At 39.1% G+C, this 26,169-nt stretch overlaps 3 protein-coding genes and 1 pseudogene across 4 annotated transcripts; 1 reads left to right on the top strand and 3 right to left on the bottom strand.

Moving 5' to 3' along the window:
* The first annotated feature begins 1,122 nt into the window (after positions 1-1,122).
* LOC103417800 (UTP--glucose-1-phosphate uridylyltransferase 3, chloroplastic-like) lies at positions 1,123-7,296 on the top strand (annotated as a pseudogene).
* A 153-nt stretch (positions 7,297-7,449) lies between these two features.
* Positions 7,450-9,904, bottom strand: LOC103417779 (U-box domain-containing protein 1-like). Its single transcript, XM_008355936.4, has one exon. The coding sequence runs from the start codon at positions 9,613-9,615 to the stop codon at positions 7,543-7,545; it is 2,073 nt and encodes a 690-aa protein (XP_008354158.2). The 5' UTR covers positions 9,616-9,904; the 3' UTR covers positions 7,450-7,542.
* Positions 9,905-16,428: 6,524 nt separating this feature from the next.
* On the bottom strand, positions 16,429-18,776 carry LOC103437496 (trihelix transcription factor ENAP2-like). Of its 2 annotated transcripts, none has more exons than XM_070825437.1 (2): positions 17,658-18,776; positions 16,429-17,051 (listed from the first exon to the last, which is right to left on the bottom strand). In XM_070825437.1, exons 1-2 carry the CDS (start codon positions 18,340-18,342, stop codon positions 16,924-16,926), a joined length of 813 nt encoding a protein of 270 aa, XP_070681538.1. In that variant the 5' UTR covers positions 18,343-18,776; the 3' UTR covers positions 16,429-16,923. The 2 variants fall into 2 exon arrangements, with proteins under 2 accessions (XP_070681538.1, XP_008374196.1); XM_008375974.4 differs by lacking the exon at positions 16,429-17,051 and adding an exon at positions 17,191-17,390.
* Positions 18,777-19,382: 606 nt separating this feature from the next.
* LOC103437505 (pentatricopeptide repeat-containing protein At3g56030, mitochondrial) lies at positions 19,383-20,813 on the bottom strand. The gene has a single exon (XM_008375985.4). The coding sequence runs from the start codon at positions 20,528-20,530 to the stop codon at positions 19,532-19,534; it is 999 nt and encodes a 332-aa protein (XP_008374207.2). The 5' UTR covers positions 20,531-20,813; the 3' UTR covers positions 19,383-19,531.
* Positions 20,814-26,169: the final 5,356 nt, after the last annotated feature.

Below are 26,169 nucleotides of genomic sequence, written 5' to 3'. Positions count from 1 at the left end.
TTAAAAGTGAACTGCACCATGAGTGTTTTTGTTAAAACTCTTTTTTTTTTGCATGTGGGACCCACCTTTTTCCCCCTCACCTTTCTTCCCGTCTTCCCCCAACTCAAAACCAGAACCACCCAACCTAGATCCCACCCGCCTTCGTCTCCTCCACTTCTAGCTTCTCTTCCCACTCCTTCACATTCTTCAATCGCGCCGCTTCCCCCCTTCGGCTGGAGCAAATAGGTTGATCTTGGGGCCGCCGATGTGGACGAGGATAGGCATGAGGTAGACGTAGGAGAAGAGGATGAGGTCGTTGACGACGGAGGCCTGGAGGGACTCGGATTTCATGGTGGCGCTACCATACTTGACAACAATGGTCTTGCCTTGGAATTTCTGGATGAAGGGGAGAGACTCGGCGAGGATGTCAACTCGGAGTTGTCCCGGGGTGGGATCAGGAGACAACGGGGATTGGGGGAGAATGTTGCGGATCGAGAAAGAAAATGGGGATTTGTGGCAAAAAGAGAGGTTGTTTGGGAGCTTGAGTGATGGCGATAGGTTTATTAGGGTTTTAGCTGCCAACATTTTCCTTTTCAGTGAGGCAGTGGAGGTGCAAGAGTGAAGTGAGATTGAAGTGAAAACTGGGTAGAGAGGGTGATGGGTGTGTAGGAGGGGGAGGGGGAGGGGGAGGGGGAGGAGCGCCATGGGAGAGAGGTGGAGATGGAGGAAGAGAGGGCGGGAGTTGCATAGAAGTGAGGGGGAAGGAAGGGGATTTGGGTGTGTGTGGGTATGGTTTTTTAATTTTTTAATTTTTTAATTTTTAATATTTAGTTAATTTTTTAATCTAGTTGAAATTGAAAATGGGTTTGTCTCAAGTTATGTCACTATTTAGGGGAATAATTGACAGACAAACTGACGGAATATATGAAATTGTAACAAATTCATAAAATGAGGTATGACATTAACATTTTTTAAAGATAAGGTATGAAATTGTGACTAGTCCAATAATTAAGGTAATTTTGTGTAATTTATCCTAATTTTATTTATTTAGACTCCGAATTAGTAAGTCCTATATGACGCCACGCAAAGGACAAAAATCAGTTTTATTTAAAAATTCAAAAATTCAATAGAAATAAAATGAAAACTTAAAAGAAAAAGACTGAGATCCACAGCGTCTGAGGTGCCTCGATATTTAGGCCACGCCATCCTCCTCCTCCTCCTCCTCCTCCTCCTCCTCCACCGTTGGACGGTTTTGGAACCTCTCTCGCGCTCCCTGTCAACCTCCCCGTATATTCTTTCAGCATCTACTCCTTACCCTTCCCTCCATTTTCTCTCTCCTCTTCTCTCTCTCTCTCTCTCTCTCTCCCTCTCCCCTCCTTCTTCTTCAAATTCTCTCAGTCGCTCTGGCTTTCTCTCTGTGTGAAAAATGGCGCGCACAACCCCAATTCTCAACCGAAACAACACATACTTGCTCTTCACCTCCGTTACTCCCCGCTCTCACTTCCACTCCCTCACCTCTCTCCGCCTCGCCAAACCCTCACTCTCCCACACTCTCTCCTCCTCCTCTTCTTTATCGTCGAGCTCGCCGTCGTGCCACATCACGCGTGTCACCACCGTTCCGGTAGAGTACGCGCCGTGAGCTCCCGACTTCGACTTCCACCGGGAGCTCTCGCGCCTCAAATCGCTCCGTTCCAGGCTCGCCGACTGCGATTCCCTCCGCGCCAAGCTTAGAGTGATCGACGGCGATTCCAGAGTGAAGCGATTCTTCAATTCCGGCAGCGGCGGCTTCTCCGCGGCTTTAGCTTCACTCAATTTGAGCTCTGAAGAGCTGTTCTTGTTTAAATGCTTGGTTGCAGCGGGGCAAGAGCACGTGCTCGGTTGGGGGTTCGGGTTCGACGGCGGCGAGGTGGAGTCGGCCCGGAGCTCGGTGAAGAGCGCGCTTTACGCGCTCGTTGCAATGATTGAGAAATTGGATGTGAATGGCGAGGGTTCGGGGATGAAGAATGGAGCTTTGCCTTTGAATGATGAAGATTTGAAGGACTTGAAGAAGCTCTTGAAGAATTTGGGAGAAATTGAACAGTTCTATAACTGCATTGGAGGAATTATTGGGTCAGTTAACTATTCCCTTCTGAATTTTATTGTCAATTTTTAAACTTTAACTATACTATTGAGCTTTCTAGGAGTATTAAAATTCAAGTGCTTACTGGAAAAGCAGGTGAGAATTCTTGTTCAGAAAGTGCTTCTATGACCGAGAAGCAATTTTAAGTTTATATACCAAACATAGCGAGAAGTGCTTTTGGTGGCTGGAAGCACGTTGGGCCCTTTTAAATTGAGAATCGAAATGAATCTAATTACATATTTGGTGCAGATACCAGATGACAGTATTGGAGATTCTAGCTCAATCGAGAGTCGAAATGCAGACTACAAATTGGGCCAAGAGCATACAAGAGAAAATGGAATGCCAGTTTTTGGAAATTCATGCTCCCGGTGAAATTGATCTTTCTCAAAATGCAGAATATGCATCTCAAGCTGCTTTATGGGGAATTCAGGTTGGTGCCGGGGTATGTTGCTCATTTGACGTGAATGACATAAAATTGGTTTCACTTGAACTAAATGATCTTATTCATTTTAGGGTTTGCCAGACCTAGGTGAAATTTATCCTTTGGGAGGTTCTGCGGACAGGCTTGGTTTGGTTGATCCCAACACAGGTGAATGTCTCCCTGCCGCAATGCTTCCATATTGTGGACAGACTTTATTGGAAGGTCTTATAAGAGATCTTCAGGTACAAGTTCTCTGTTTGTCAAGCTTAGCACTTGACAAGAATGAGTTAACATTAAAATTATTTTGTAGATGGTGGAGTTATATGCATCTTACATTTTGTGTGTTTGAATTGCAAGGCTAGAGAGTTCTTGTACTTTAAGATGTACCGGAAACAATGCATCACCCCTGTTGCAATTATGACAAGCGCTGCAAAGAACAACCATGAACACATAACTTCTCTTTGTGAAAAACTTGAATGGTTTAGAAGAGGTCGATCAGGTTTCCAACTTTTTGAACAGGTTTAATGTGCGAAACTACGAGATTATTTTCTGTTATTGGTTGTCTACAGTGTAATAGTCTATCTGGTTTGAGCAATGAATGTCATTGCTGAGATAATTGCTTGTGAATTTCCGGCCCCTTGTCCCAGCTGTTGGTGCAGAAAATGGGCAATGGATAATCACAAAACCGTTTGCACCCGTATGCAAGCCCCGTGGTCATGGTGTAATATGGAAACTTGCTTATGATAAAGGCATTTTCAAATGGTTTTATGATCATGGACGGAAGGGTGCAACTGTACGACAAGTTGGGTGAGCCATAGTAGTATATTTAATAACATAAGTCCCTTATTCTTCTTCTGTTGGAAAATTTTGTTAATTTGGATGCCAAACTCTGTATTGACCTATATATGGTGGCTTTCCAGCAATGTTGTGGCGGCTACGGATTTGACTCTCTTGGCACTGGCAGGGATTGGTTTACATCATGGCAAGGTACACTTGTGAAAAAGTGATTTTAGATCCCCCTCTTTCCTGGAACCTGCTAAATAGTTAATCCTTAGTTGCAAAAGAGCAGGAAGTTCCTAGTTTAGGTCAAACACTCTACTCCTTATCTAATTTCCATTGCTATGGACTACGGAGTTTGTTTGAGTTTACAGTAAACAGTACCTATGTTACTAGAGAGTCCTTAGAGACTTGGAAGTTCTTCTCATTTACTGTTTTTACTACTTGCCTTTACTTGCTACAGAAACTGGGGTTTGCATCCTGTAAGAGGAACTTGGGGGCTACAGAAGGAATTAATGTCCTTACTGAGAAAAAAATTCTTGATGGAAGGTGGGCATATGGTTTACCATGCATCGAATACAGAGTTTGACAAGTTTGAGATAGTAGACGGACCTCATTCTCGAAATAGGTATACAATTCTATGAATCCAAATCTCTAGTCTAATGTATATGATTTATGTGTTTTGATATCCCCATGCTTGTTGGCATGTGAACAGCATGCTTACTAGAATATTAGCTTATACAATAGTTTTTTTTTTCCGTTACATATTTCCATTGTTGTTATTCAGTGATCATCTTTATGCTAATTTCCCATCTTGTTGAATATGCTTTTTTAAGTGTGAAGTTTGGCATGTTAGGAATGAAGCAGAGTGGAAAATTCAATATGATTTCTTATTACTGAATTTCATTATGCAGTAATTAACCATTCTATGTTCAAGGTTGCAAGCAGAGTTCCCTGCCAATACAAACATCTTGTATGTAGATTTGCCTTCAGCAGAGTCGGTCGGATCAAGTAATAGTGGAAACAGCTTACCAGGCATGGTGCTGAATGTTAAAAAGCCTATAACATTTATAGACCAATTTGGTAAACAACACAGGTACTTTCTTAAAACTTTAAAGTGCTGTTTTCACAATTGACTATTTTGTCTGCATCAGTAATACTTGATAGTAGATATGCAAAGATAACCTCAAATTACCTTCTTTCACCAATGAATATTAGTAACTCTGCATGGTATGCTAACCATTACAGTGTGCACCATAAGAAGAGTCAGAACTTGTACACATGAATGATTATTAGCCAGTCTCTGATCACTTTTCATTTGTCACAGTGTCTCTGGTGGAAGGCTTGAATGCACAATGCAAAATATTGCTGACAGCTTTCTTAATACATGTCCATCTCGATATTATAAGGGTATTGAAGGTATTATTTCTGTCTATATGGTGGATCATTGATGCATACCAATTCCCGTTATGTTTTATGCTTATCAATAACTTTAGTGGCTATAACTGTTGGCAGATAAGCTTGATACATTCATTGTTTATAATGAACGAAGAAGGGTCACATCATCTGCTAAGAGAAAAAGAAGACATGCAGAGAAATCTTTGCACCAAGTATGTATGTGTTCTCTGTCTCCAATTTAGAAGTAGAGCTTGGACTGAATTAAGTTTTGGCACAGTATAGACGTAATTTTCTCCCTAAGTTTAATATGTTTAGGTTGAATTCATGTGCAGACTCCTGATGGTCCACTGTTGGATATCCTACGGAATGCCCATGATCTTCTTTCACAATGTGATATTGAACTTCCTGAGGTACATCCCCTTAATTCTTTTGTAATAATGTTAATTACTTCCACATGGTGTGAGCTATCACTAGATGCTAAGGGGTTGTTTGGTATTCAATTTGAAAACAATTGTATAAGTTTTAAAAAATGATGAATGTAGCTACGTTACTTAGTCCTCATTAGTTTCAAAAAACAAAAAAATTTGGATCCAAGAAGGATACCAAACAGCTCCCAAGTATTTTCTCAATGCAAATTCATTTAATCCTTGTAGCAAGCCATAGAGTTTTTTGTTTTTTATGAATTTCTTTTTTATGCTCAGTTATGGTATTCTACTTCTGATATGCTGCAGATTGAAAGTAATGAAAAATATCAAAGTTCTGGACCACCATTTCTTATTCTTCTGCACCCTGCTCTTGGCCCACTTTGGGAGGTCACCAGACAAAAAGTAAGTCAATGTGAGCTAATGCACGATTTTAAGGTTCAGCGCATTTTCTCCCTTTACTTTGCTGTGTATATTTTATTTACTTTCTTCATTCAAATATTGAAGAACTCAATAGTTAAGCAGAAAATTGTCTTTGTCTATTAGTTCTATGGAGGCTCAATATCCGAGGGCTCTGAGTTACAAGTAGAGGTTGCAGAGTTCCTGTGGAGGAATGTTCAGGTTCATACTTTTCACATATTAAATTAAGGATTATGAAGTTTTTGTTTCCTTTGCTAATCACTGCTTCCTACATTTCAGCTTGATGGAAGCCTGATTGTAGAGGCTGCCAACGTTATGGGCTCAACTAGGATTGATCAAAGCGGCGAACCCATTTTACAATACGGGCACAGGTAGATTTTTGCTTTAATTTCTACTACTTTTTATTTTTTAAGTCTCTTCAGAAACGATGAGTCCATTTTACAATTGGACTTATACTTACAGTCTGTCCATCCCATAGGTGTGGAAGATGTAAATTACAGAATGTAAAGGTGCTAAATGATGGAATTGACTGGAATTTTGAAGACAATGTGTACTGGAAGCATGATGTTAAACGCATTGAGGCATGTAAGGTCGTGCTACATGGAAATGCTGAATTTGGGGCAACTGATGTTACCTTACAGGTTAGATTGACAACCAATTAGTATAGATATGCATGGAGGGTAGACAAAACTGTTCAGAAATCGTTGAATTTCAAAGGCTTTTCAAGAGATTTTTAATATTAACATCTAATTGTTCGGAGTTCACCTTTCCAGCTGGTAGCTGGTATGCATTTATCTTACAAGTAAATTTAGGAAGCTTATTTGCTGCTTACAACCGGATGCAGGGAAATCACACATTTGAAGTTCCAAATGGCTACTGAATGAAGATCACAGCTGGAGAATCAGGTACATAAGATTAAGAGGCTTTGATAGCTTAGTTGGTTAGTTTTTTTCCGTTAACTGCAGATATCTAACCCCGACTAGAATGACTTTTCTTAAAAGCACTCTTCCAGATAATCAGCATAACACATTACTCATTATACTTGGGAATGTGAGCATGTGAATGGTACTTTGATATCCTGCTACGCAAAATACCAAACTGAACTGAAGAGCTCTCTTAGTCCAATACGAACCATATCCTTTGCAATCCAAGGAAGGGGGGAGGATAGTTGTCGGCCTTTTCCTTTCTGATTTGAAAAAAAAAAAGAAAATTTAGGGAGAGGTAGTTGAGCCTAACGTTGATGGTTAGAAATGACCCCCTTCTCTCTTACACGCACGCAGACCTGAATTCATTGTCACATACATAAATATGTGCTAGGCAATCACTCACCAATTCATCCATCGTTTAATTGATTTTACAGGTTTCGACTCCCGACTTGAACCTATTGAACAGAACATGATGGATGGTGGAAGCTGGCATTGGGAATACAGGTTAAAGGGCACACATATTCAGTTGGAATTGGTAGAGTTGTAAAGCACAATACAAAATACTCATCCTCACCATAGGTGAATCGTGGTTCACCGGTGGATGTGGAACTCACCCTCATAATATCAGCATTCAGCTCTGATTGGTTTAACACAGTTAAACCATTTTCGTCTTCGGAATTGTTTCTTCTTTTTCCTCTTTAGGGTTCACTCCGGCAGCTCATTGTATCCATTGTTTCTTTCATTATCGGTGAGGGGGAAAGGTTGTTTCCTCCTGGAGAAACTGATGTAAAAATGAAGCAATGAAATGTATCCGATTATTTCGTTTTCAATAAATGTATAGTGTGTATCATTTTGTTCGAGCACCAACTGTGAAATTTCGAGAGTAGATCCGGCAAGAAACATAACCGGTATGCCAAATTATTCGACGCGAATCTTTAACAAAAGAGTAGCGCAGTTCTTGAAAGTTGAATCTGCAGCTGAAGAAGATTTGCAGTAATTAATCAACACTTTCATTTCTGTGCTTGATTTGCACAAATATACACTTGGAACTGTATCTAACAAAACACTCTTTCAACACTGTCATCCAATCTGGTCGTGAGATTGGAAGCAGCACCTGTTCAGTAATCGAAGCACTGCGTCAGCTTTTCTTCGAGCTTTCAAGGAACCGTCTGCAGCCAAGCTTTGGAGTGAAGGAATGCTCCGCGGGTTCATCAACAGCCGTCTTGCGACCTCCTCTCCTCCATCTTTGCACAGCCCCAACAGAAGAGTGATCGCGTTTTCCTTCCCTTTCGGTGAACCAAATCTTAAGAGATCGATAAGAATAGGCACTAATATCCTGCTCTTCCCAATCTCCTGCAGTCCTTCAGAGCAACCCAAAATCTGAGCAAGCAGTGCCAAGGCATCATCTGTAATTCCCGCCTTGTCGTCCATCAACAGCTCGATGAGCAGAGGAACCGCCCCGGCGAACACAATGCTCACCTTGTTGGCATTGTAGAGTGCAAGATTGAAGAGTGCTACGGCAGCATCTTTTTTACCAGCCGGAGTGCCTTCTTTCAAAAGCCCCACCAATGCCGGAATGGCTCTAGGGCGCTTTCCAATCGTTATCTTGCAGTCATCTATCATCGACAAGCTGAAAATTGCTGCTGCTGCATTCTCTCTTGCTTCCATTGTGTTCCCCGATTCCAAGACGTTTACTATTTCGTCAATTGCTCCAGCCGCCATGATCAGAATCTTGTTGTTGTTGTAGATGGAGAGGTTGAGCAACGCTGTGACAGCGTTTTCCTGAATTCTCGGTTCATGGGATCTCAGCAACGTCACTAGAAATGGAATAGCTCCGGCCTCTGCTATTATCCTTCTATTATCCATGCCGGTTTTGGCAAGTAATCGGAGCTCATAGGCCGCTTGCCTTTGGATATCTGGGGAGCCAGTTGCTAGTTTTCCCACCAGAAACTCAGCTGTCAATTTCACAGCATCAGCAGCAGCTTTCACGACAGAAATGTGATCGACAGCATTTTCGTACAACTCCCTTTTGCTGCTGCTCCTCGCCAAATCGGAGGAAGAAGACTGCGAGGATTCAGTTGTGGGAACGTTGTTCTCCTCACACCATTGTTGCATTAGACTCCTGAGTGCGTAGTTGGGAATAAGCGCCATGTGAATCAGCTTCTGCCCGCTTTTGGGACATGTCTGGTGCCCCGAATTTATCCATTGTGCAATCGAATTTCGATCATAAGTGTGCCCGGATGCTACAATAACAGGGTCTCTAATCAAGTCCAATGAAATCGGGCAGCGAAATTCATCCGGAACATTGGGGATCAACGACTGAGAAGATGAAGAGTGATCATAAAATCTACCCGAGGGGAGACAGTGCAGTTTCATATCCTCTTTACACGGTTTTTCGATTTCACCATCTATAAAAATGATGGTTTTGCAGTACGACACAAGGGAAATAAGATTGTTTATGTTGGACACCACAATCAGCCCTCCACTCCCTGCTTGCTTGTGAGCTTCTGCCTCGAGCTTTGAAGTTTCTTCTTCGTAATCCACGGCGTTTCTCAGGCCAATGCTGCTCAGAACATCTCTCACTTTGACCAAATCTATGAACCCTTTGTTCTTCCTGTTCTTCTCACTATTGCTTCCCATCAAAACCAAAAGCTCTTCTCTTCTCTGCAGCTCTTTGAGATCGATAAAAAGCTCCGTTCTTTTCGCTTGCCGGTGGAGGAGCTCGATCTGCTCTTTGATATCTGCCGTCACGTTAAGCAAACTCAGAGGCAAAATATCATGCGCCCTCCCCAACTCCTTGACCAGCACGTAAAACTGATTCGAAACCAACTCCGTCTGCATAAGCCCCCACAGAGAGCTCCCGTCTTTACAATCTTGGATCAGAAACTTGGCTCTTCGAATCACGGAGAAAAGCTCCGTGAGGCATAGGATTGAAGAGGGAGGAAGCGGCCCGTCGGACTCTTGTATCTCTTCGAACAGAGAAGCGAGAAGCTTGATCCTCCTTATCATGGTGGAGATGTTCCGGCCCTGTAGAACCGGAAGCTTTTCCATGGAGCAAACTTCGTTGCATATGTGAACCAACGACTGTAACAACGACCCAGTTGGCAAAAATCCTGTGGAAACCATTAGAGGAGGAACAAGAGCTGCTTCCATTTCATATGTCACTATGCTTATGCCAATTCTCGTACCAAAATTTTCTGCGATTGACGTTCGAAAATGGATCAACGAGCGAAAATGCTCGGTTCTGCCTTTGCAGTTTAGGGTTTAGGATTCAAGTTCAGACCAGAGAGAGCAAACGAAACTCTTTCGATACCCTTTTCGTTGAAATCTTGACAAGAAGAACGTTTCTAATTTCTCGAAACAAAAAAACAAAAAATCAACATATTATTCTCAATTTCTTGTGTTAAAAATTAAAGTGATGGGTAAAGAAAGAAACGAATAATGTAATTGCATGGACTCTTGACTGTTTCTGTTTGGAAAGTTGACATTAGAGGACAAAAGAAAAGGTGATGGCAAGTGAAGGACAGAAGGGGTGAGGGAGGGACTGATGGGTTGCTGCCACTTGGAGGCACGTCGGCCTCCTAGGGTTACTTCTTTTGGAAAGGGATCCTCTCCCAATCGCTTCCACCAAGTCTACCAAGGTCATAAATCCGGATCTTTGAAATTTGATCCAACGGATAAAGTTATTATAACTTTTAAAGAATACTCCTGTTTGTAGCCGTTTGATCAAATTTCAAAGGTCCGGATTTGTGGTATTAGTGGATTTGGCAGAAGGGATCCGGAGAGAGGATCGCTTTCCACTTCTTTTTTATATTTCCCCCGCCAAATTTGCATTAAAAAATGGTTTGGATACGTTGAATGGATATTGAAGCCATTTCAAACTTGAATTCGGTGGCCTACTACAATACCTTGCACCTGCAAGTTGCAGGTTTCTCATGTCCATATATGGAATATCTTATTAGGAAACGTTGAGTGTTTGGCGCGCACATACAAAAAATATAGACTTTTGGGAAGAAAATTTGATCTGACTACTAGTGCTATAATTATTTATTGAGTAATGCTCTTTGAACACGTAGAGTTGACTCACTCTGTAATACAGATGACCTTACTAATAACGGTAGAATTTGGTTTTATTAGAGTGTGTCTACATGTAATGGAGGAGTTGTGCTTAGGCTCCAAAGGTGGTTTTTGATCAAATGATTGGTTGTCTTCGCTTTTCATTTTCCCTTCTTTTTTGCTCGAGTAATATTAGCCTAATCTGTAACATCTCACATCGTCAAGGGGAGTGATCCTTAAATGTATATTCACATCTCTACCTAGCACGAGACCTTTTGGGAGCTCACTGGCTTCGGATTCCGTAGGAACTCCGAAGTTAAGCGAGAAAGAGGCCAGAGCACTCCCAGGATGGGTGACCCACTGGGAAGTTGCTCGTGAGTTTCCAAAAACAAAACCGTGAGGGAATGATAAGCCAAAAACGGACAATATTGTGCTACGGTGATGAAGCAAGCCCGGGAAGTGGTCTCTCCCGGGCCGAGATGTGACAAATGGTATCAGAGCCAATCCCTGGCCAGAAGTGTGCCGACGAGGACGTCGGGCCCCTAAGGAGAGTGGATTGTAACATCTCACATCGCTCAGGGGAGTGATCCTTAAATGTATATTCACATCCCTACCTAGCACTAGGCTTTTTGGAAGCTCACTGGCTTCGGGTTCCGTAGGATCTCCGAAGTTAAGCGAGAAGGAGGCCAGAGCACTTCCAGGATGGGTGACCCACTGGGAAGTTGTTCGTGAGTTCCCAAAAACAAAACCGTGAGGGAATGGTAAGTCCAAAGCGGACAATATTGTGCTACGGTGATGGAGCAAGCCCGGGAAGTGGTCCCTCCCAGGCGGGGATGTGACATAATCGCTTTGAAAAATTCTAGCTCCGCCTTTGTATATGTATTTTAACTACGGTTGTTCAACTACAAAAGTTTTATAGTCGTTTCTTATTATATTTATTTAACTACAATATTTAAAAGTGTGAATATATTCATTAGCATTAATGACATTGTTGATATTTCGATTGCAGTTGGTAATACTTCGACCTCAATACAATATTAGAGAAAGAACGTAAAGATTTTTTTTTTTATCTATTTCTTTTATAAAACTGTCTAAATATAACTAAAGACAGACACATGTAGTTACACATATTACAACTTACGACGTATGCAAATTACGTGCCTATTAATTACAAATTTGCATATATCACATGAAAAGATTTTGCCCACAGTTGAAAAGCACAAAGGATGTGACTTGTGGTTTTGGAGGTCAAATTTAAGAGGGAAAAATATAAGAAAGAAAAGAAAAAGTTAGGTGAACAAAAAAAAAAAAAAAAACGAGAAAGATGATTGAAAAGGAAACACTATAGCCACCTTCCTACAGCATGGCGAGGTTCTGCCCTTCCCTAGAATTCACTCCGGGTCACGGAGCTCTCAACTGAGTTGGTTAAGTTTCGCAATTCCATCACTGGTTGTGGTTTCAATTAATCTCGCGTTATTGTTCTGAAGATAAGTAATACGTATTGGTTAGTGATTCTGAGGCCCAAATTCTTGACTGAAGGAACACTAAAGGTCTCTGCCTTTCCATCCCTTAGATAAAGGAGGGTAAAGTTTTTGGTTTTTCATATTGTCAAAGAGTTGAACAAAAGTTTATGTACACATACACTAGGATATAGGTTAAAATCTCATGTATTGTTATATTGCACAAAAGAAAAACTCTTAAGTTAAATTCAGCTTAGTTAATTGAGTAGAGAGTTAGAAAACCTAACATAAAAACCCTAAACCCTATTAGTTATCCTTAATTTCTTAATAACTGTTAATATCATGAAATAGTACGGTGGTAGATGAACTTATTCATCTTAATAATAGGGAGTTGTCATTGACACTCTAAATGCAGTAAAAAATACACATTTTATGAACGTATGAAAGAGAAAATAAAAGTGCATATATCGTGACTATTTTACATAAATGCATAGCTCGGGTCGATTTTATATGTAGAATTTATAATATCTCCACTTTTCTCTTATTTTTGCAGTTTGTTTGCTCCTCCATCGTATTCGTACGCACTTAATTACCTCTAAGTTTCAAGCAATGGTCAATACTTACTCTCAAACAAAAAACACTAGATTGTTCATTGTTTACTGTGTTTGAGAATAGGATCCAACATCGGTAATATGAAAAAATAGTATACAATTAATATGAGTGTTTTTACCCTTAATATTACTGAAGTCTTTTGTGACAAAACCTAAGACCTAATGATAGGTGATTAAGTTGAGATAATATCATTGATATTGGTGATGGGACCGTGCTTTGCCCATAAGTTTCACACGTTGGTCTAGGCCTAAACAAAGTCTGCCATCAAGATTTATATTTATTACACTATGAACCAAGTCTACCATCCTTTGGAGTTAAGTCGTTCTGTTTTCATCTGATTCATTACACGAATGTTGTTAGTATATATGATGAAGAAGATGGTGGCAATTTTTTATTTTTTTTGTATATATATTTTTTGATAAAGAAAATCCATGGTAATGAAGGTCAACAATAGTAGGATAATATTTGCGTCCCTCCGATAGGGAACATACTTATCCCCACTTATAATTGACGAACTATTACCATCCGAATATCATAATCAGAACATTAATTCTCTTTATTATCATTTAAGTATCATATTTTGAAAAAATTATTCAATTTGTATATCTTTTAGTCATCAATATGCATACAACTAATGGACGGTTCATCACAAGGATGCTACTTGTTATCAAAACTGTTGATTGGTTTAACACGTATGGATGACTAAACGATTATTAGATTGAATGATTTTTTTACAAATATGATATTTAAATGAAGATAGAGAGAACGAATTTTCAAATGGTAATTTTTTTTATAATAAATAAATGACAAATATTTCGAAGTAATGGGCTAATAAAAACAAAAGAGAATTATCATTAAACTGGAAATAGTTTTAATATTTTTGGTTTAGATAGATTTCTTTGTGTGAGAGCTTGTTTGACTTGGCTGTTGGCTACCCACTGAATCAACCTTTTTGTTTGGATTATGTGCTTTTAGTCGACTTCTTGTACATAGTACCGGTCATCCCCATAATTAATAATAATAATAATAATACAGTTAGACTATAAATCCACTGCCTTTCTTGCTAAACAACAAAAGAATGAAACCCCATCTTATTTTCAAGAGAGTTTTAACGAAAAACTCGCGGTACTATTCACTTTAACGAAAAATCATATTTTTACACTAAAAAGTCAAACATAATACTATTCATTTTACCCTTTATTTTGTATTTTTCGTTAAAACTCAAAGTTTTCAAGCCATTTTCATTAGTTTTACTTATTTTCAATACACCTTTATTTATTTTTATCAATTGATCTTCTTTAATATATCGATTCAATGATCGAAAATTAAAAAAAATATGTGAGAAGTGAAAAAAATAGATGTGTAAATAACACCACTCATATTTTATTATCTTTTAGTTACTAGTAATGTAATAATAATCGTATTTCTTAACATCATATGGTGCAACTGCATAAGTGTTTTAGTACTGCTAAGTTAACGTCCAAGTCGTCGTGCAGCCTACACATTATTGGGCCTGCCGTGGTAGTCTCCCTTCTCAGAAGCCCACTTACTCAAACTCCCTCCCTCGCTCATTTATTATCTACACTACTTTTTAATAGAATATGGTTGTCAGTCAAAATTCCCCGAAACTACTATTTTAACCTTCTCACTAAAGTTGAACAAAAATAAAAAATATAGACAATTTAGTAATTATGTAAACATAAATTTGTTTTTAACAGCAACCTCACAGGCAAGTAGTCAGTGGTGGAGCCAATATCTTACATCACGGGGGGCCTTTCACAAATATGAAACTTTATTTTTTAATGGCTAAAATACGAGATAGATTGGTTGTATTTCGATTTATTTATCTCAACTCAGAAAAATATCATACCGCATCAACCATATAGTCACATAATCCAACTAATATGTAAGAGCAGATGGACTAGAAGTTCAAGCCAACAAAGAAAAATATCAGCCAACATTCTTAGAGTAAGTGATAAATCCTGACAATTAGATTCAATTACCGCGGTAAAAAACTTTGACCTAAATTAATCTCCTCCGTCCAAAGATGAACGTGAAGTAATTAACAAGTTGAAGAAGCTACATCATTATAACTAGAATAAGAGAATCTCAAATCCATGAATTTCAAGATTGCAACTAAACTTACCAGAAATAAAATGAGGTTATGTTATATTTTATACATAGAAAAGGGAAAAAAAATTGCAGGATAGGCCCATGACTACCCTTGTCCTTTAGTGGCTCCGCTGCTGCAAGTAGTATAGCATCCCCTATCTCCACTAATTAATAAAACACTCATTATCAACCAAAACCATATGAAATTACCAATTTAACTATCTAATTAAAACAGAATATGAATAAGAAATATGAGGCAGAAATGTAATTTCACACAACCAAATTTTGTTTTTGTTTTTTTTTTCAAAATATCACCTACATGTAATCCTAACATATCTCTAATTAAAAAATAAAAATTAAAAAAAAAACTTCTCACTTCCACATTATCTATCACTCGCACATTATCTATCACTCCCTTCCTCTCTCTTTCTATTTCAAAAACAAAAATAAAAAAATTTCTTACACATTTTATGTGTGCCCATATGCTAGTTTTAAAATTTAAAAAACAACGGCTCATCACTGTCCCAACTTTCATAACAGATATTTTTTTTTTTTTTAGAATTTTAAAAACTAATCACACATCACAATAAAAAAATAAAAATGAAATTTGTTCATAGTGTGTGTAGGCATCTGCGGACGTGACTTAACACAATTCTATGTTCCTCAAACTCAAAGAGGAATCTCTCTTTCTTTTCAAAGTGGAACCCTTGATGTGTTTCAAAATACAAAATCTCTCCCATCCCAATCATTCAATTTTGGGTCGGTCCATATTCCTTTCTCTATGCACATTTGGCCCCACGCGTCATTCGCGAGCGTGTTGAGCAATAGTTGGGTTGAGTTTAGAACCAAAATTAACGCGTGAAGACACATTCCATCGTGCAGTTGTCTTTGTGTGTGTTTGGGAAAACGACATGCATCATGTGGGAGTGGGTTCTTGAAGGGAGTAGCACTATGGACTATTGTTGTCGTTTTTATTGCATTTCCACTCTTACTCGACCACCACAACGTTTGAAGTGACATTATATTCCTCACTTGGTCAAAAATATCCGAGAAAGAGTGACGAAATGCGGGTGGAACCTAAAACGGTACACAAAAGGGAAACTGAGCAACTTTTTGTAGGGTTTTTTTTTCTTTTTCTAAAAGTTAAAATACATAATTTGATTTAAAAAATGAATAAATGTTGAATCATGAAAATGTAAAAGGTAAATAGTCAACGGGTTTGATTGAGTTGGTAATGATTTTTTTTTGGTTAAATCAATGCCTAGATTCGAATTTCACTGTTGACAATACCTCTTGGTAGGCGATCTGTCAAAACAAAAAAAAATATGGAATTTTAACAAAAAGTTTCCGGTATTGTTCACTTTAACGAAAAACCATATTTTTACACTAAAAAATCAATTATGGTACTATTCACTTTACCTTTTATTTTGTCCTTATCGTTAAAACTCAAAGTTTTCAAGCCATTTTCATTAGTTTTTAAAAAAAAAAAAAAAAGATTAAGACTTAATTTGTAAGTTCTTAAAAAGACTTATGGTATATCCTAACCCTGAAATGGTAAACTTTTAGCCAAAAAAAAATGTAAAAGGTAAATTTAGAAACTTGCAACTTGCATGACACTCAATCCAACTAAAGCATGATTTGGATTTTGAATATCATAAAAACAAACATTCTTTGTGCACGATGTTTTTTTTTATAAAGCACGAACACACATTGATATTGTCGAAAATGTATCAATAACATGACAGTACTTTTAATTGATCATTCCATAACCGCAATAACCATTTCAAATTTTGTTATATATGCACAAGGCTATATATATATGCATGTGATGGAAAGGAAATTACTCATTAGAGAAATTAAATTTTATTTTCTAATTAGCCATGAAGGGAAGTCATGAACCCCGTTCAAGCTCATCTTGCGCAGCTTGCAAGTCACTCAAGAGAAGATGCACTCCCACCTGCATTTTCGCACCCTATTTCCGCTCCGACGAGCCCAAAAAATTCGCCCAAGTTCACAAAGTGTTCGGAGCAAGCAATGTGAGCAAGATCCTAACCGAAGTCCCCGAGGATCAGCGCGCGGACACGGTGAATTCGCTGGCTTATGAGGCCGAAGCAAGGCTGAGAGACCCTGTTTACGGCTGCATTGGCGCCATATCTATGTTGGAAAGGAAGATGATTCAGTTACAGCATGATCTGGCCATTGCTCGAGCTCGTCTCGTTTGCTATGCTCCGAAGAATTCGCCCTCATCGTCGTCGTCATGTTCTTGTTGTCCCATGTTAGATGAGGGTACTTTCTCTGGATTTCCGGCTTGGAGTGGATTAAACGGTAACAATTTCAGCCAGAACGCATCTGAATTGATCAGCCAGCATGGACAAACTAGTGATTTTAGCTATTCGTCATATATACTCTGAATTCGTGCTCTCTCTCTCTCTCTCTCTTTGTTGGTAATTTGAAATGTGTGGACTTAATTTCTCATAAAAATGAACAATTGGGAAGTAGGAATTATGTGATTATTGACACACAATATTACACTACAGATATCGGAAACATAATGTACAATAATTACGAAGCAAAACAACTATTCAGTTACAATAATGTAATTAGAATGAGACACCGTCGCCTTGACGTCTCAGTTACATGCAAATCCTTCTCATGCGTCGTGCATTTAAAACTTCTATGATTTCTTCCCTATTGAAACACAAAATGTCATAAGAACACAAATAGAAGAAACAGAAAAACGAAATGGTTATCCACCCTAGTGCAAATTTGATCTTCGCCAATTTACCTCTCTCTAACAACTAACAATTTAACCGACTAACACCATCATGTGTCCAAAAAAAAAAAATTAATAATCAACCGACCCTGAAATCGATCACATTGCAATAACTCTTAATGATCAAATAAAACCCATAAACAAATTCAAATTGAAGTTGAAGTTCTGAACAATGGCGGCACCTGAAGAATGCGAGTACTTGGGGCGCTTCATCTTCTTCCCCAGCTCCACCTGAACATCCATGAACATATTCAACCTCTGCAACGCGAGCTCCTTCTCGAACTCCATCCTCTGTTTCTCCAGCTCCATCATCTGCTTCCGCTTCGAATTCTCAATCCTCTCGTACATTTCCCCAAACTTCGAAATTGCCCTAGCCAATTCCCTGCACGCCGCCCCACCCGAAAACACCGCCGCCTCATCACCGCCGTCGTCGCGGCGAATTGAGCTGTCGGTGGACCCTCCGAGGGGATTCGTATTCGGGTCGGGGGATTTGGCAGTGAGAGCGAGGATTGGGGGGTTTGGTTTGGTCGCACCGGCGGTGTTTGAGGGGGTTGAGCAGATTATGGAGTGGAGGCGGCGGTAGAAGGGCCACGTGGACGGGCCGGGCTTCGACTTTTCCAGCTTGTACTTTTTCTTCAACGTGTCGATGCGGTTCTTGCACTGGACGTCCGTCTTGAACGGCTTGGCGCCGCCGTTCTGATGGGAGTTAACGGCGTCGGCCACCTCCTTCCAGTCTTTCTGACGGAGGATGCCGCGGTTTAAATGGAGGTAGCGGTCGCCCCAGGCCGTTGTTAGTGCCAACGTGGCGTCCTCACTCCAACAATCGTCGCGGCCTGCCGGGGCGTGGGTACGGGTCGGGCGGTCCATGGACAGATACGGGTTTGGGTGCCGAGGTGGTCGAGAGAGAGATTGGGAGTGGGAGTTGTCGGTGAGGGTAATGACTAATGATCGACAGATGAAGGAAAAGATCGGAGTGAGAAGCACATGGGAATCTGGGCGTGCAATCCGCCGGCACTGACGTCAGCTGCCCTATTGGCGTTGGCCGGACTACTAAAACCTCTTTAAGTGCTTGTGAAAATTAATTAAGAATAATGATGAGAAATTTGGCAAACAAAACCTATTTACAAATGCACTTACCACATTTACCCTTCCAAAATAATACACGATTTGGAAAAAATAAAAAAAACAAATACACATGATAACACGATATGAACAAAGCACGAAAATTAACGATAACATGTCTAATTAGTGTTTTTTATTAATGTTATATTTATTGTTAATGCTATATATTTTTCAATGAGTAAATTGTAATAATGATTTTTTAACTTTAACTCAGTTTGAGTAATGGTCCCTCAACTAAAAATTCATTACCATTGGTCTCTTAACTCATCAAAATGTGCAGCTATGATCCTTCAACAAAAAATTCATTACCATTGGTCCCCAACTTTAACCCAATTTGAGCAATGGTCCCTTACATTTGACCCAATTGTAGCAATGATCATTCTAACATAATTATTTTGACAAAATTATGATGAAGTTGATGAAAATGACCATAGCTACACGTTTTGATGAGTTGAGAGATCCTAATTGTAGCAATGGTCCTTCCAAAATAACTTATTTTGATAAAATTCTGACGAAGTTGACGAAAATGATCGTAGCTACACATTTTGATGAGTTGATGGACTAATGATAATAGACAAAATACTATTTTTCAATTTGATTAAAGTTAATGGACCATTGCTACAATTTACTCTTTTTCAATTGACAAAATACTTAGAGATATCGGTAGAATACAGTTAAGATTTTGCGAATGAGTTTGAGTTTTTTATATCTGGAAACGATAAGCGGATGAGCCATTGAGTTATTTATAATCTCACACGACAAGAAAATAATACGACACAAACACGTTAAAACAAGATACGTAATCTGGTTTATTATTTAAGCACTTCAAACTACCTTTCAATATTTCAAGTAATTTATATACAACCAAAGAATCAAAGGGATAACTACTCAATAAGTGGTGGACCCAAAATGGTATGGATAACCCAATCAAATTTTAATCATAATTCTTAATCTTCTCATAAGAATCCTTCAATTTATCACCAATCACTAAACCCCTCGCATTCATTTCCTCAAAAACCAGTTTAGCCTCCTTAAGCCTCCTCAACTTAATCAGCTTCTTGGCCAAGCTCCCAAAACTCTCCGTGTCCAGCCACGTGTCCCTCCCGCTAAAACTCCTCACAAACTTTACCGCCTGCGAGTAAAACCCCTTTCCCAGCAGCGAATCAATGACGTACACGTGTGTCGACAGCAGCGCCGGCACCTCATCGTCCACCATCCTCCTTATCAGCACCAGAGCCCCCTCCACCTTCCCTGCCTTACACGCGCCAAGAACCAGCGCGTCGTACGTGCGCGTGTCCGCCCTCATCCCCTCTGCTTCCATTCTCGTCAGCACTCCGGCTGTCGCTTCCAAATCTCCGGAGAAACAGTACGCCATCAGCAGATAATTAAACGCCGGGACATCCGGCGGGGCTCCGACTCTCCTCATCAGATCCACCACGCCCCACGCGTCGTCCATTCTCTTCTTCCGGGTAACCACGTTGAGGATCGGGTGAAAGGTGCAGGCGTTGAGGCCGTAGTCGCCACGCGCCATAAAATCCACCACGCGCAGCGCCTCATCGACCCTCTCGATCTTACAGAGACGCGCGATGAGCGAGTCGTACGCGCTCTTGCGGGTGAACCCCCGGTCGAGACGCGCTAGGGTTTTGGTGAGGTCGTCGAGTACGGAGAGGGAGGAGTCCGTGTTGGTGAGGAACCTGAAGGTGTTGGTGGTGTTGAAGCAGTGGTCCTTGACGCGCTTGTTGAGGAGGTAGTGGAGGTTGTCGAAGTCTCTGGAGTGGCCAGCGGCGATGACCAGGTTGTCGTAGTAGGCGGTGGTGGGGACGTCAGGGAAAGGGGTGAGGGTAGGGTTTTGGGTCGAGAAGAAACGGGTGGCGTAGGTGAGGACAGATCGGGAATTTTGGGGTTTATGGGGGATTCGACGGAGGAGCGACATGGTGGCCGGTTTGGAGGGGTTAGGGTTTAAGCTGGTTAATGAAGAAGATCACAAGTTCAAAAACCCCAGTTGAGAAATGGGTAGGTGTTCATTTTGAAATGGGCTTGGGCTGAATTCTATTGGACTGGACTTTAGGTTGGGTTGGTTTTTTCTGGATTGGGTTGTAAGCTTGATATTGCACATTGGATTGAATAAAAGGAGTCTTTATGGCCCAAGTAATACATATTTTGTACCAAAATACATATTGAATGTTTTTTCTTTGATGAACACGATATTGTACTTTTAACTAATCTAAACTTCGATGAGAGAATTCAAAGTCCGGTGTATACGAAGCACATTTGCTCTAAACAAAGTGGTTTTGCCTGAATAAGTTATGAATGATCTTAATTAATTCAGCTTAATGTGCATATTAATATTAAGCAAATAGTATTGCTTGAGTTTATGTGATTGAAACTCGGGTGCATAAAGGGGCATATATGCTCTAGTTAATGTGGCTACATCTATGTCTACATTGAACACACATTGAATTAGTAATTTTATTTGTGATTTGCATTTTTTTCATCGTTGATCACCACAACATTCACGATTTTTCAATGTCATGAAATTAGTTCATGTGAACTACTGTTGATGATAAATAGTTGATTTTTTTTTGTACCAGAGATTCTGAAACTCGCATTCAATGGTTTGAAATGGCGCACTTGGACAATCTGACTTTGTCAAATTCCCAAAACAAAAATGCTCGTCGGTATCAAACATACAATTAATGTGTGCGATCTAAAACCACTCAGATCAATATTGTCATACGAAATCCAGAAAAAATGTCGTGATTGAACTTTTTCAGTGGTGACAGATATCTAAGATTTTCAATATTAAACTGTTTGAACAATTTTCCGTGCCAAAACAGAAGTCCACCAAAGCACTGACTTCAAAAGAGTACCGTATCCCACCGCCTACAGACAAAGATTTTGCCGCCAATGCCGACTAATCTATGAGGATGCCGACCCAACAGATATTTCCAATTTTCCAGTCGTAGTTCTTAGGGTACTGCGGAAGATGATAGCCTGCCCTTAATCGCAAGTTAATATTAAAACAGAACAAACATTCCGTATCACGACGAAACCCTTAAAAAAGAATCTTAGGATAAGCTAGCTAGCTAATAAAATCGCCTTTAAGCAGCGAGATTGTCTTGGTCTGGCTTTTCTTTTGAAAGGAAGTGAAGGGTAAATCACAAACCAGGTGGATAAAGCATGCCTAGGAAATTCTTGGAGACGACATTGCTGCATGCATGCGCGTGAAAAGCATGCAGATCCTTTGAAGCTAAAGAAAAAGTAGAGAATTTGATCTCTTGCGTTGGAGTTCTTATCTCGGTCTAAAACTTTTCCCTTTTTCTGCAGAAGGATATGAGGATATCAGATATATATGCATCATCTTTTTGTTTCCCGTAGGGACAAAGTTTGGTCTATTTTTCTGACTTAACCTTTTCACTTTTTTGTGTTATTCTTGAGCCTCCTAGCTAGTATGTCTCACTGTCTTAGAAGAGAATAAAAGCATGAAACTCAGCCCGTTCAATAATGCAAGAGTAATTAACCATTAACAATGGCGTAGCCACCCACAAGGCTAAGGTAGGTTGTAGCTCAGGGAGGTTTTTTGTAAGGGTAGTGTTATCCATGCACTCATTTTTATTTCTTACACACCTCTCTTAATTGTTGGTTGTTCAGATCGAATGAATTGAAAATGATTACTGACAAAATATTAATAAGGCTGTGTTGGAAGTAAAAATGGGTTTGTGAACAGATCTATTCTTTTGTAAACTCATGCTTATAGCCTACTCAATTTCAATACATATTATTATTTAATGTATATTTAGTAGAGAAGACGTAGTAAATAATAGTTTTATGCAAAAATTATAACATAGTTCTATCTCCAGTCCCCCTTTATTCTATTCTTTAAAGAAAAAGATGATTTACCCTATGTAATTTAGCCTCTTTGCTTCTTACCCAATAAAAGATTAATAAGTTCTTTAAATGCACAATTAAATCCCTATCTCCGCAATTCCTGACTTTCCGTTGCAATTTTTCAATGAATGTAACATTTGGTACGTTCTTAATCTCTTTATTTACTTATTCTTAATTTAATTAGTAGGTTAATTATTTATATGGTCCTTGAATTTATCGGTTAGGGTTATGATTTTGAGAATAGTTTATATTATATTGTTATTCTTTTATATTGATTATTATATATTTTATATAAGCAAAAAAATAAACACATGATTTTATGGTACTATCTTCAACTAGCCGACCCAAGAAAAAAATCCTAACTCCGTCCTTGACCATTAAATGACTGGAAATGATTCGGGTATATGTAGCGGTACTACAAATTTGAACCGCTCATTCAAATAAGAATCTAATCGTCTTCAATTGTAAAACTGTTATTGTAGCTTTGAGAATTCTTCTCTACTAGCTAGGTCTCCATACTCGTACATTTTACCTAATAAGTTAAATAAAAGTTAAATTGAAGGTGTTCGTATTCCTCTCTCTCTCTCTCCCTCCCATCTCTTTCAGTCTGAGAGAGTGCACGGAGCTCACAGAGCATCTTTCAGGAAGAAATTAGTAGGTTGGTGGTAGGTCACGATTCGATGGTCATTAACATATCAAGCACAGCCAAGCCATGCATGACTTCTTGTACCCACTGTACACCCAGCCACCTACCAATGTTACAGCTGACCCGATACTTTTTGTTTCTTACCATCGGAGAAATTAGAAGTTTGGACCATCTCCAACTGAAGAGTTCAGAGGGTCAAAGATCGAAAATAGCCCGAAAATTGTCTCCAACCAAGGGCCAGGCCAAATGGCTCGTAAGTCCCACTGGACAAAAAATGATCAAAGGGCCAACCGGCTGGCCTAACTCAGCCAGCGGGGCCACATGCTAAAGTCATATTTTATTTTTTTTTATTTTTTTTACAAATTTTTTTTTCCTTATAACTTCTTAAGTCATTAAACAACATTAAATAACATTAAGTAACATGAAACAATATTAAACAACATTAAATAACATTAAGTACCATGAAACAACATTAAATAATATTAAACAACATTCAATAACATTAAACAACATAAAAAAAATTAACAACATAAAACTTAAACAACATTTTTAAAAACATTTAACAACATGAAAATTATTGACAATCCATAACATAAAATTATTGAGGTAATTTAATTTAAGTAACCATAGTAATTCAATTAAAATAATAAATTATGTATGGCCCTTTGACCCTCGGTTGGAGATGATTTTTTTTTCACAGGGCTATGTTTGGCCTATGGCCCTTTAGCCCCTCGGTTGGAGATAATAAGAAATATAGTCCTGCACTGTTTATTAAATTATTAATTTCTTGGAAGGCCGGAGGACTAAAACAAGCATTTTGGCCCACCTTTGGTTGGAGATGACCTTAGGCTCGTTTTAACCCTGTCACAAAAAACCGTCTCCAACCGAGGACGAAAGGGCCATAGGACCAAAAATAATTTATTATTTAAAAACTACAACTTAAATTCAAATCCAACGGCTAAGTGACGTCAGCTAGCCGTTGGATTTGAATTTTTTTTGCTAGAAATATGGTGGATATTGGGCTATAATTCACACAACTTTGAATTCAATCTAGTTCAATTCAATCTTTTTCAATTCAATCTCTTTCAATTCAAGTTTGCAATGAATTCCAACTTTGGATCCTATTCGGATTCCAACTGGGGGTCCTCATCCAATTCCAAATTGGAAGAAAAATGGGCACAAATGAGACGAGAATATAAGGAGTCTGATGAAGAAGTTCAAGTAAGGCGTAACAAACAAAACAGAGCAGTAGCCATGGCTGCGGCCATAGTGTGTCAGCCAACTAAGGAACAACCTCATTGGGGTGGCTCTGTTGCTGGTTGCTCTTACAAACCACGAAACAGAGCAATGACGCATGCCAATCTGATGAACAACTACTTACCCCAACTCGGTATACACTGAATAGGATTTCAGACGTCACTTCCGGATGAGACGTTATGTCTTCGAGCGTTTACTTCATGATGTCCAACAGGTCAATCCATACTTTCAACAGAAACGGGACAGAGCAGGCCGCCATGGTTTTTCACCTCATCAAAAGGTTACTATTGCACTATGAATGATGGCCTATGGCTCCCTAGTTGATTCGATGGATGAAACCCATGGTATGTGTGAGTCTACATGCCTTGATACTCTTGAACAATTCTGTGACACAATTGTTCAGGTTTACAAAGATGAGTACCTCAACGAGCCAAATTAAGAAGATTTGAATCGGCTTATTCGCAAAGCTGAATACCGTGGGTTTCCGGGCATGATAAGGTCATTAGACTGCATGCATTAGGATTGGAAGAACTGTCCCACTGGATGGAAATGAGGCTTATACGGAAAGTCGAGAAAACCAACTGTTGTGCTAGAGGCTGTTGCCTCATATGACACATGGATCTGGCATGCTTTCTTTGAGGTCCCTGTATCCCAAAATGACATTACAGTTCTTGGGCGTTCACCCCTCTTCAATCACCTGACGAAAGGTAAAGCACCTCAACTTGACTATTACATCAACGGTCGTCAATACAATATGGGGTATTACTTGGCAGATGGTATCTACCCAAAGTGGGTGACACTTGTCCAAGCAATTCCAAACCCTAGGAATGACGCGAAAAATTTGTTTACCTTACACCAAGAGGCATACCGGCAAGATGTTGAGAAAGCTTCTAGTATTCTACAAGCACGGTAGAAGATCATCAGAGAACTGGCAAGAGGGTGGAGTCGAGAAAATTTGGACTCCATCATGATGTCTTGCATCATATTACATAATATGATAGTGGAGGATGAGCGAGATGGGAATATTGATGGAGAGTCCGATGATAACCAAGAAGATCCAAATAGGTCAAGAAGGGCTTGTGCAAAAATATATGATGGACATAATTTGCTTTTCATTCCAAGAACTGGTAGTATCTCTATAAATAAGTACATGAAACGCTATAGAATGATATGTTCCCGTGCCACAAACAAGTACCATACCTACAACAGGATCTTGTTGCATATCTTTGGGCAAAAAATAGCATGGAGTAGGCTTTTAAGTTTTTTGTTGGTTAATTTTTATGTTGGTTAATGTTATTTAATGTTGTTTCATATTGTTTAATGTTACTTAATTTAATTTAATGTTGTATAATGGCTTAGGAAGTTATAGGAAAAAATAGAATTTAAAAAATATATGAAACAAATTTTGTAAAATAGAAGTTATAGGAAAAAAAATAGAATTAAAAAAAATATGAAACAAATTTTGTAAAATGGAAGTTATAGGAAAAAAATATAAAACAAATTTTGTAAAATAGAAGTTATAGGAAGTTATAGAAAAAAATAGAAGTTATAGGAAAAGAAATGTATAAAAATAAATAAATAAATAAAACAGTAAAAAAAAATTCAAAAATAACGACTAGCTGACGTCAATTCTTGTCGATTATATCTGTAACACCACAGCCCCGAAATATTTATTTTCGGGAAATAAGTTTGTTGATAGGCCCAAAATAAAACTCTTGTTTATTTAGCCGCCAATATTCACTGCCATATAATAAAGTTCCTTAATTCCACAAGTTCTATAA

The sequence above is a fragment of the Malus domestica genome, chromosome 01 (genome assembly GCF_042453785.1).
Source record: "Malus domestica chromosome 01, GDT2T_hap1".
Lineage (NCBI taxonomy): Eukaryota > Viridiplantae > Streptophyta > Magnoliopsida > Rosales > Rosaceae > Malus > Malus domestica.
Note: the sequence above shows the minus strand (reverse complement) of the source record. Positions and strands in the feature narration are given on the sequence as shown.

Coding starts and splice junctions, on each gene's coding strand:
- LOC103437496 (XM_070825437.1), bottom strand. CDS start 18,342: ATGGACCGCCCGACCCGTACCCACGCCCCGGCAGGCCGCGACGATTGT. Junction 17,052..17,657: donor CAAGTACTCGCATTCTTCAG/GTGCCGCCATTG, acceptor TGATCAATTCAG/ATGCGTTCTGGCTGAAATTG.
- LOC103437505 (XM_008375985.4), bottom strand. CDS start 20,530: ATGTCGCTCCTCCGTCGAATCCCCCATAAACCCCAAAATTCCCGATCT.
- LOC103417779 (XM_008355936.4), bottom strand. CDS start 9,615: ATGGAAGCAGCTCTTGTTCCTCCTCTAATGGTTTCCACAGGATTTTTG.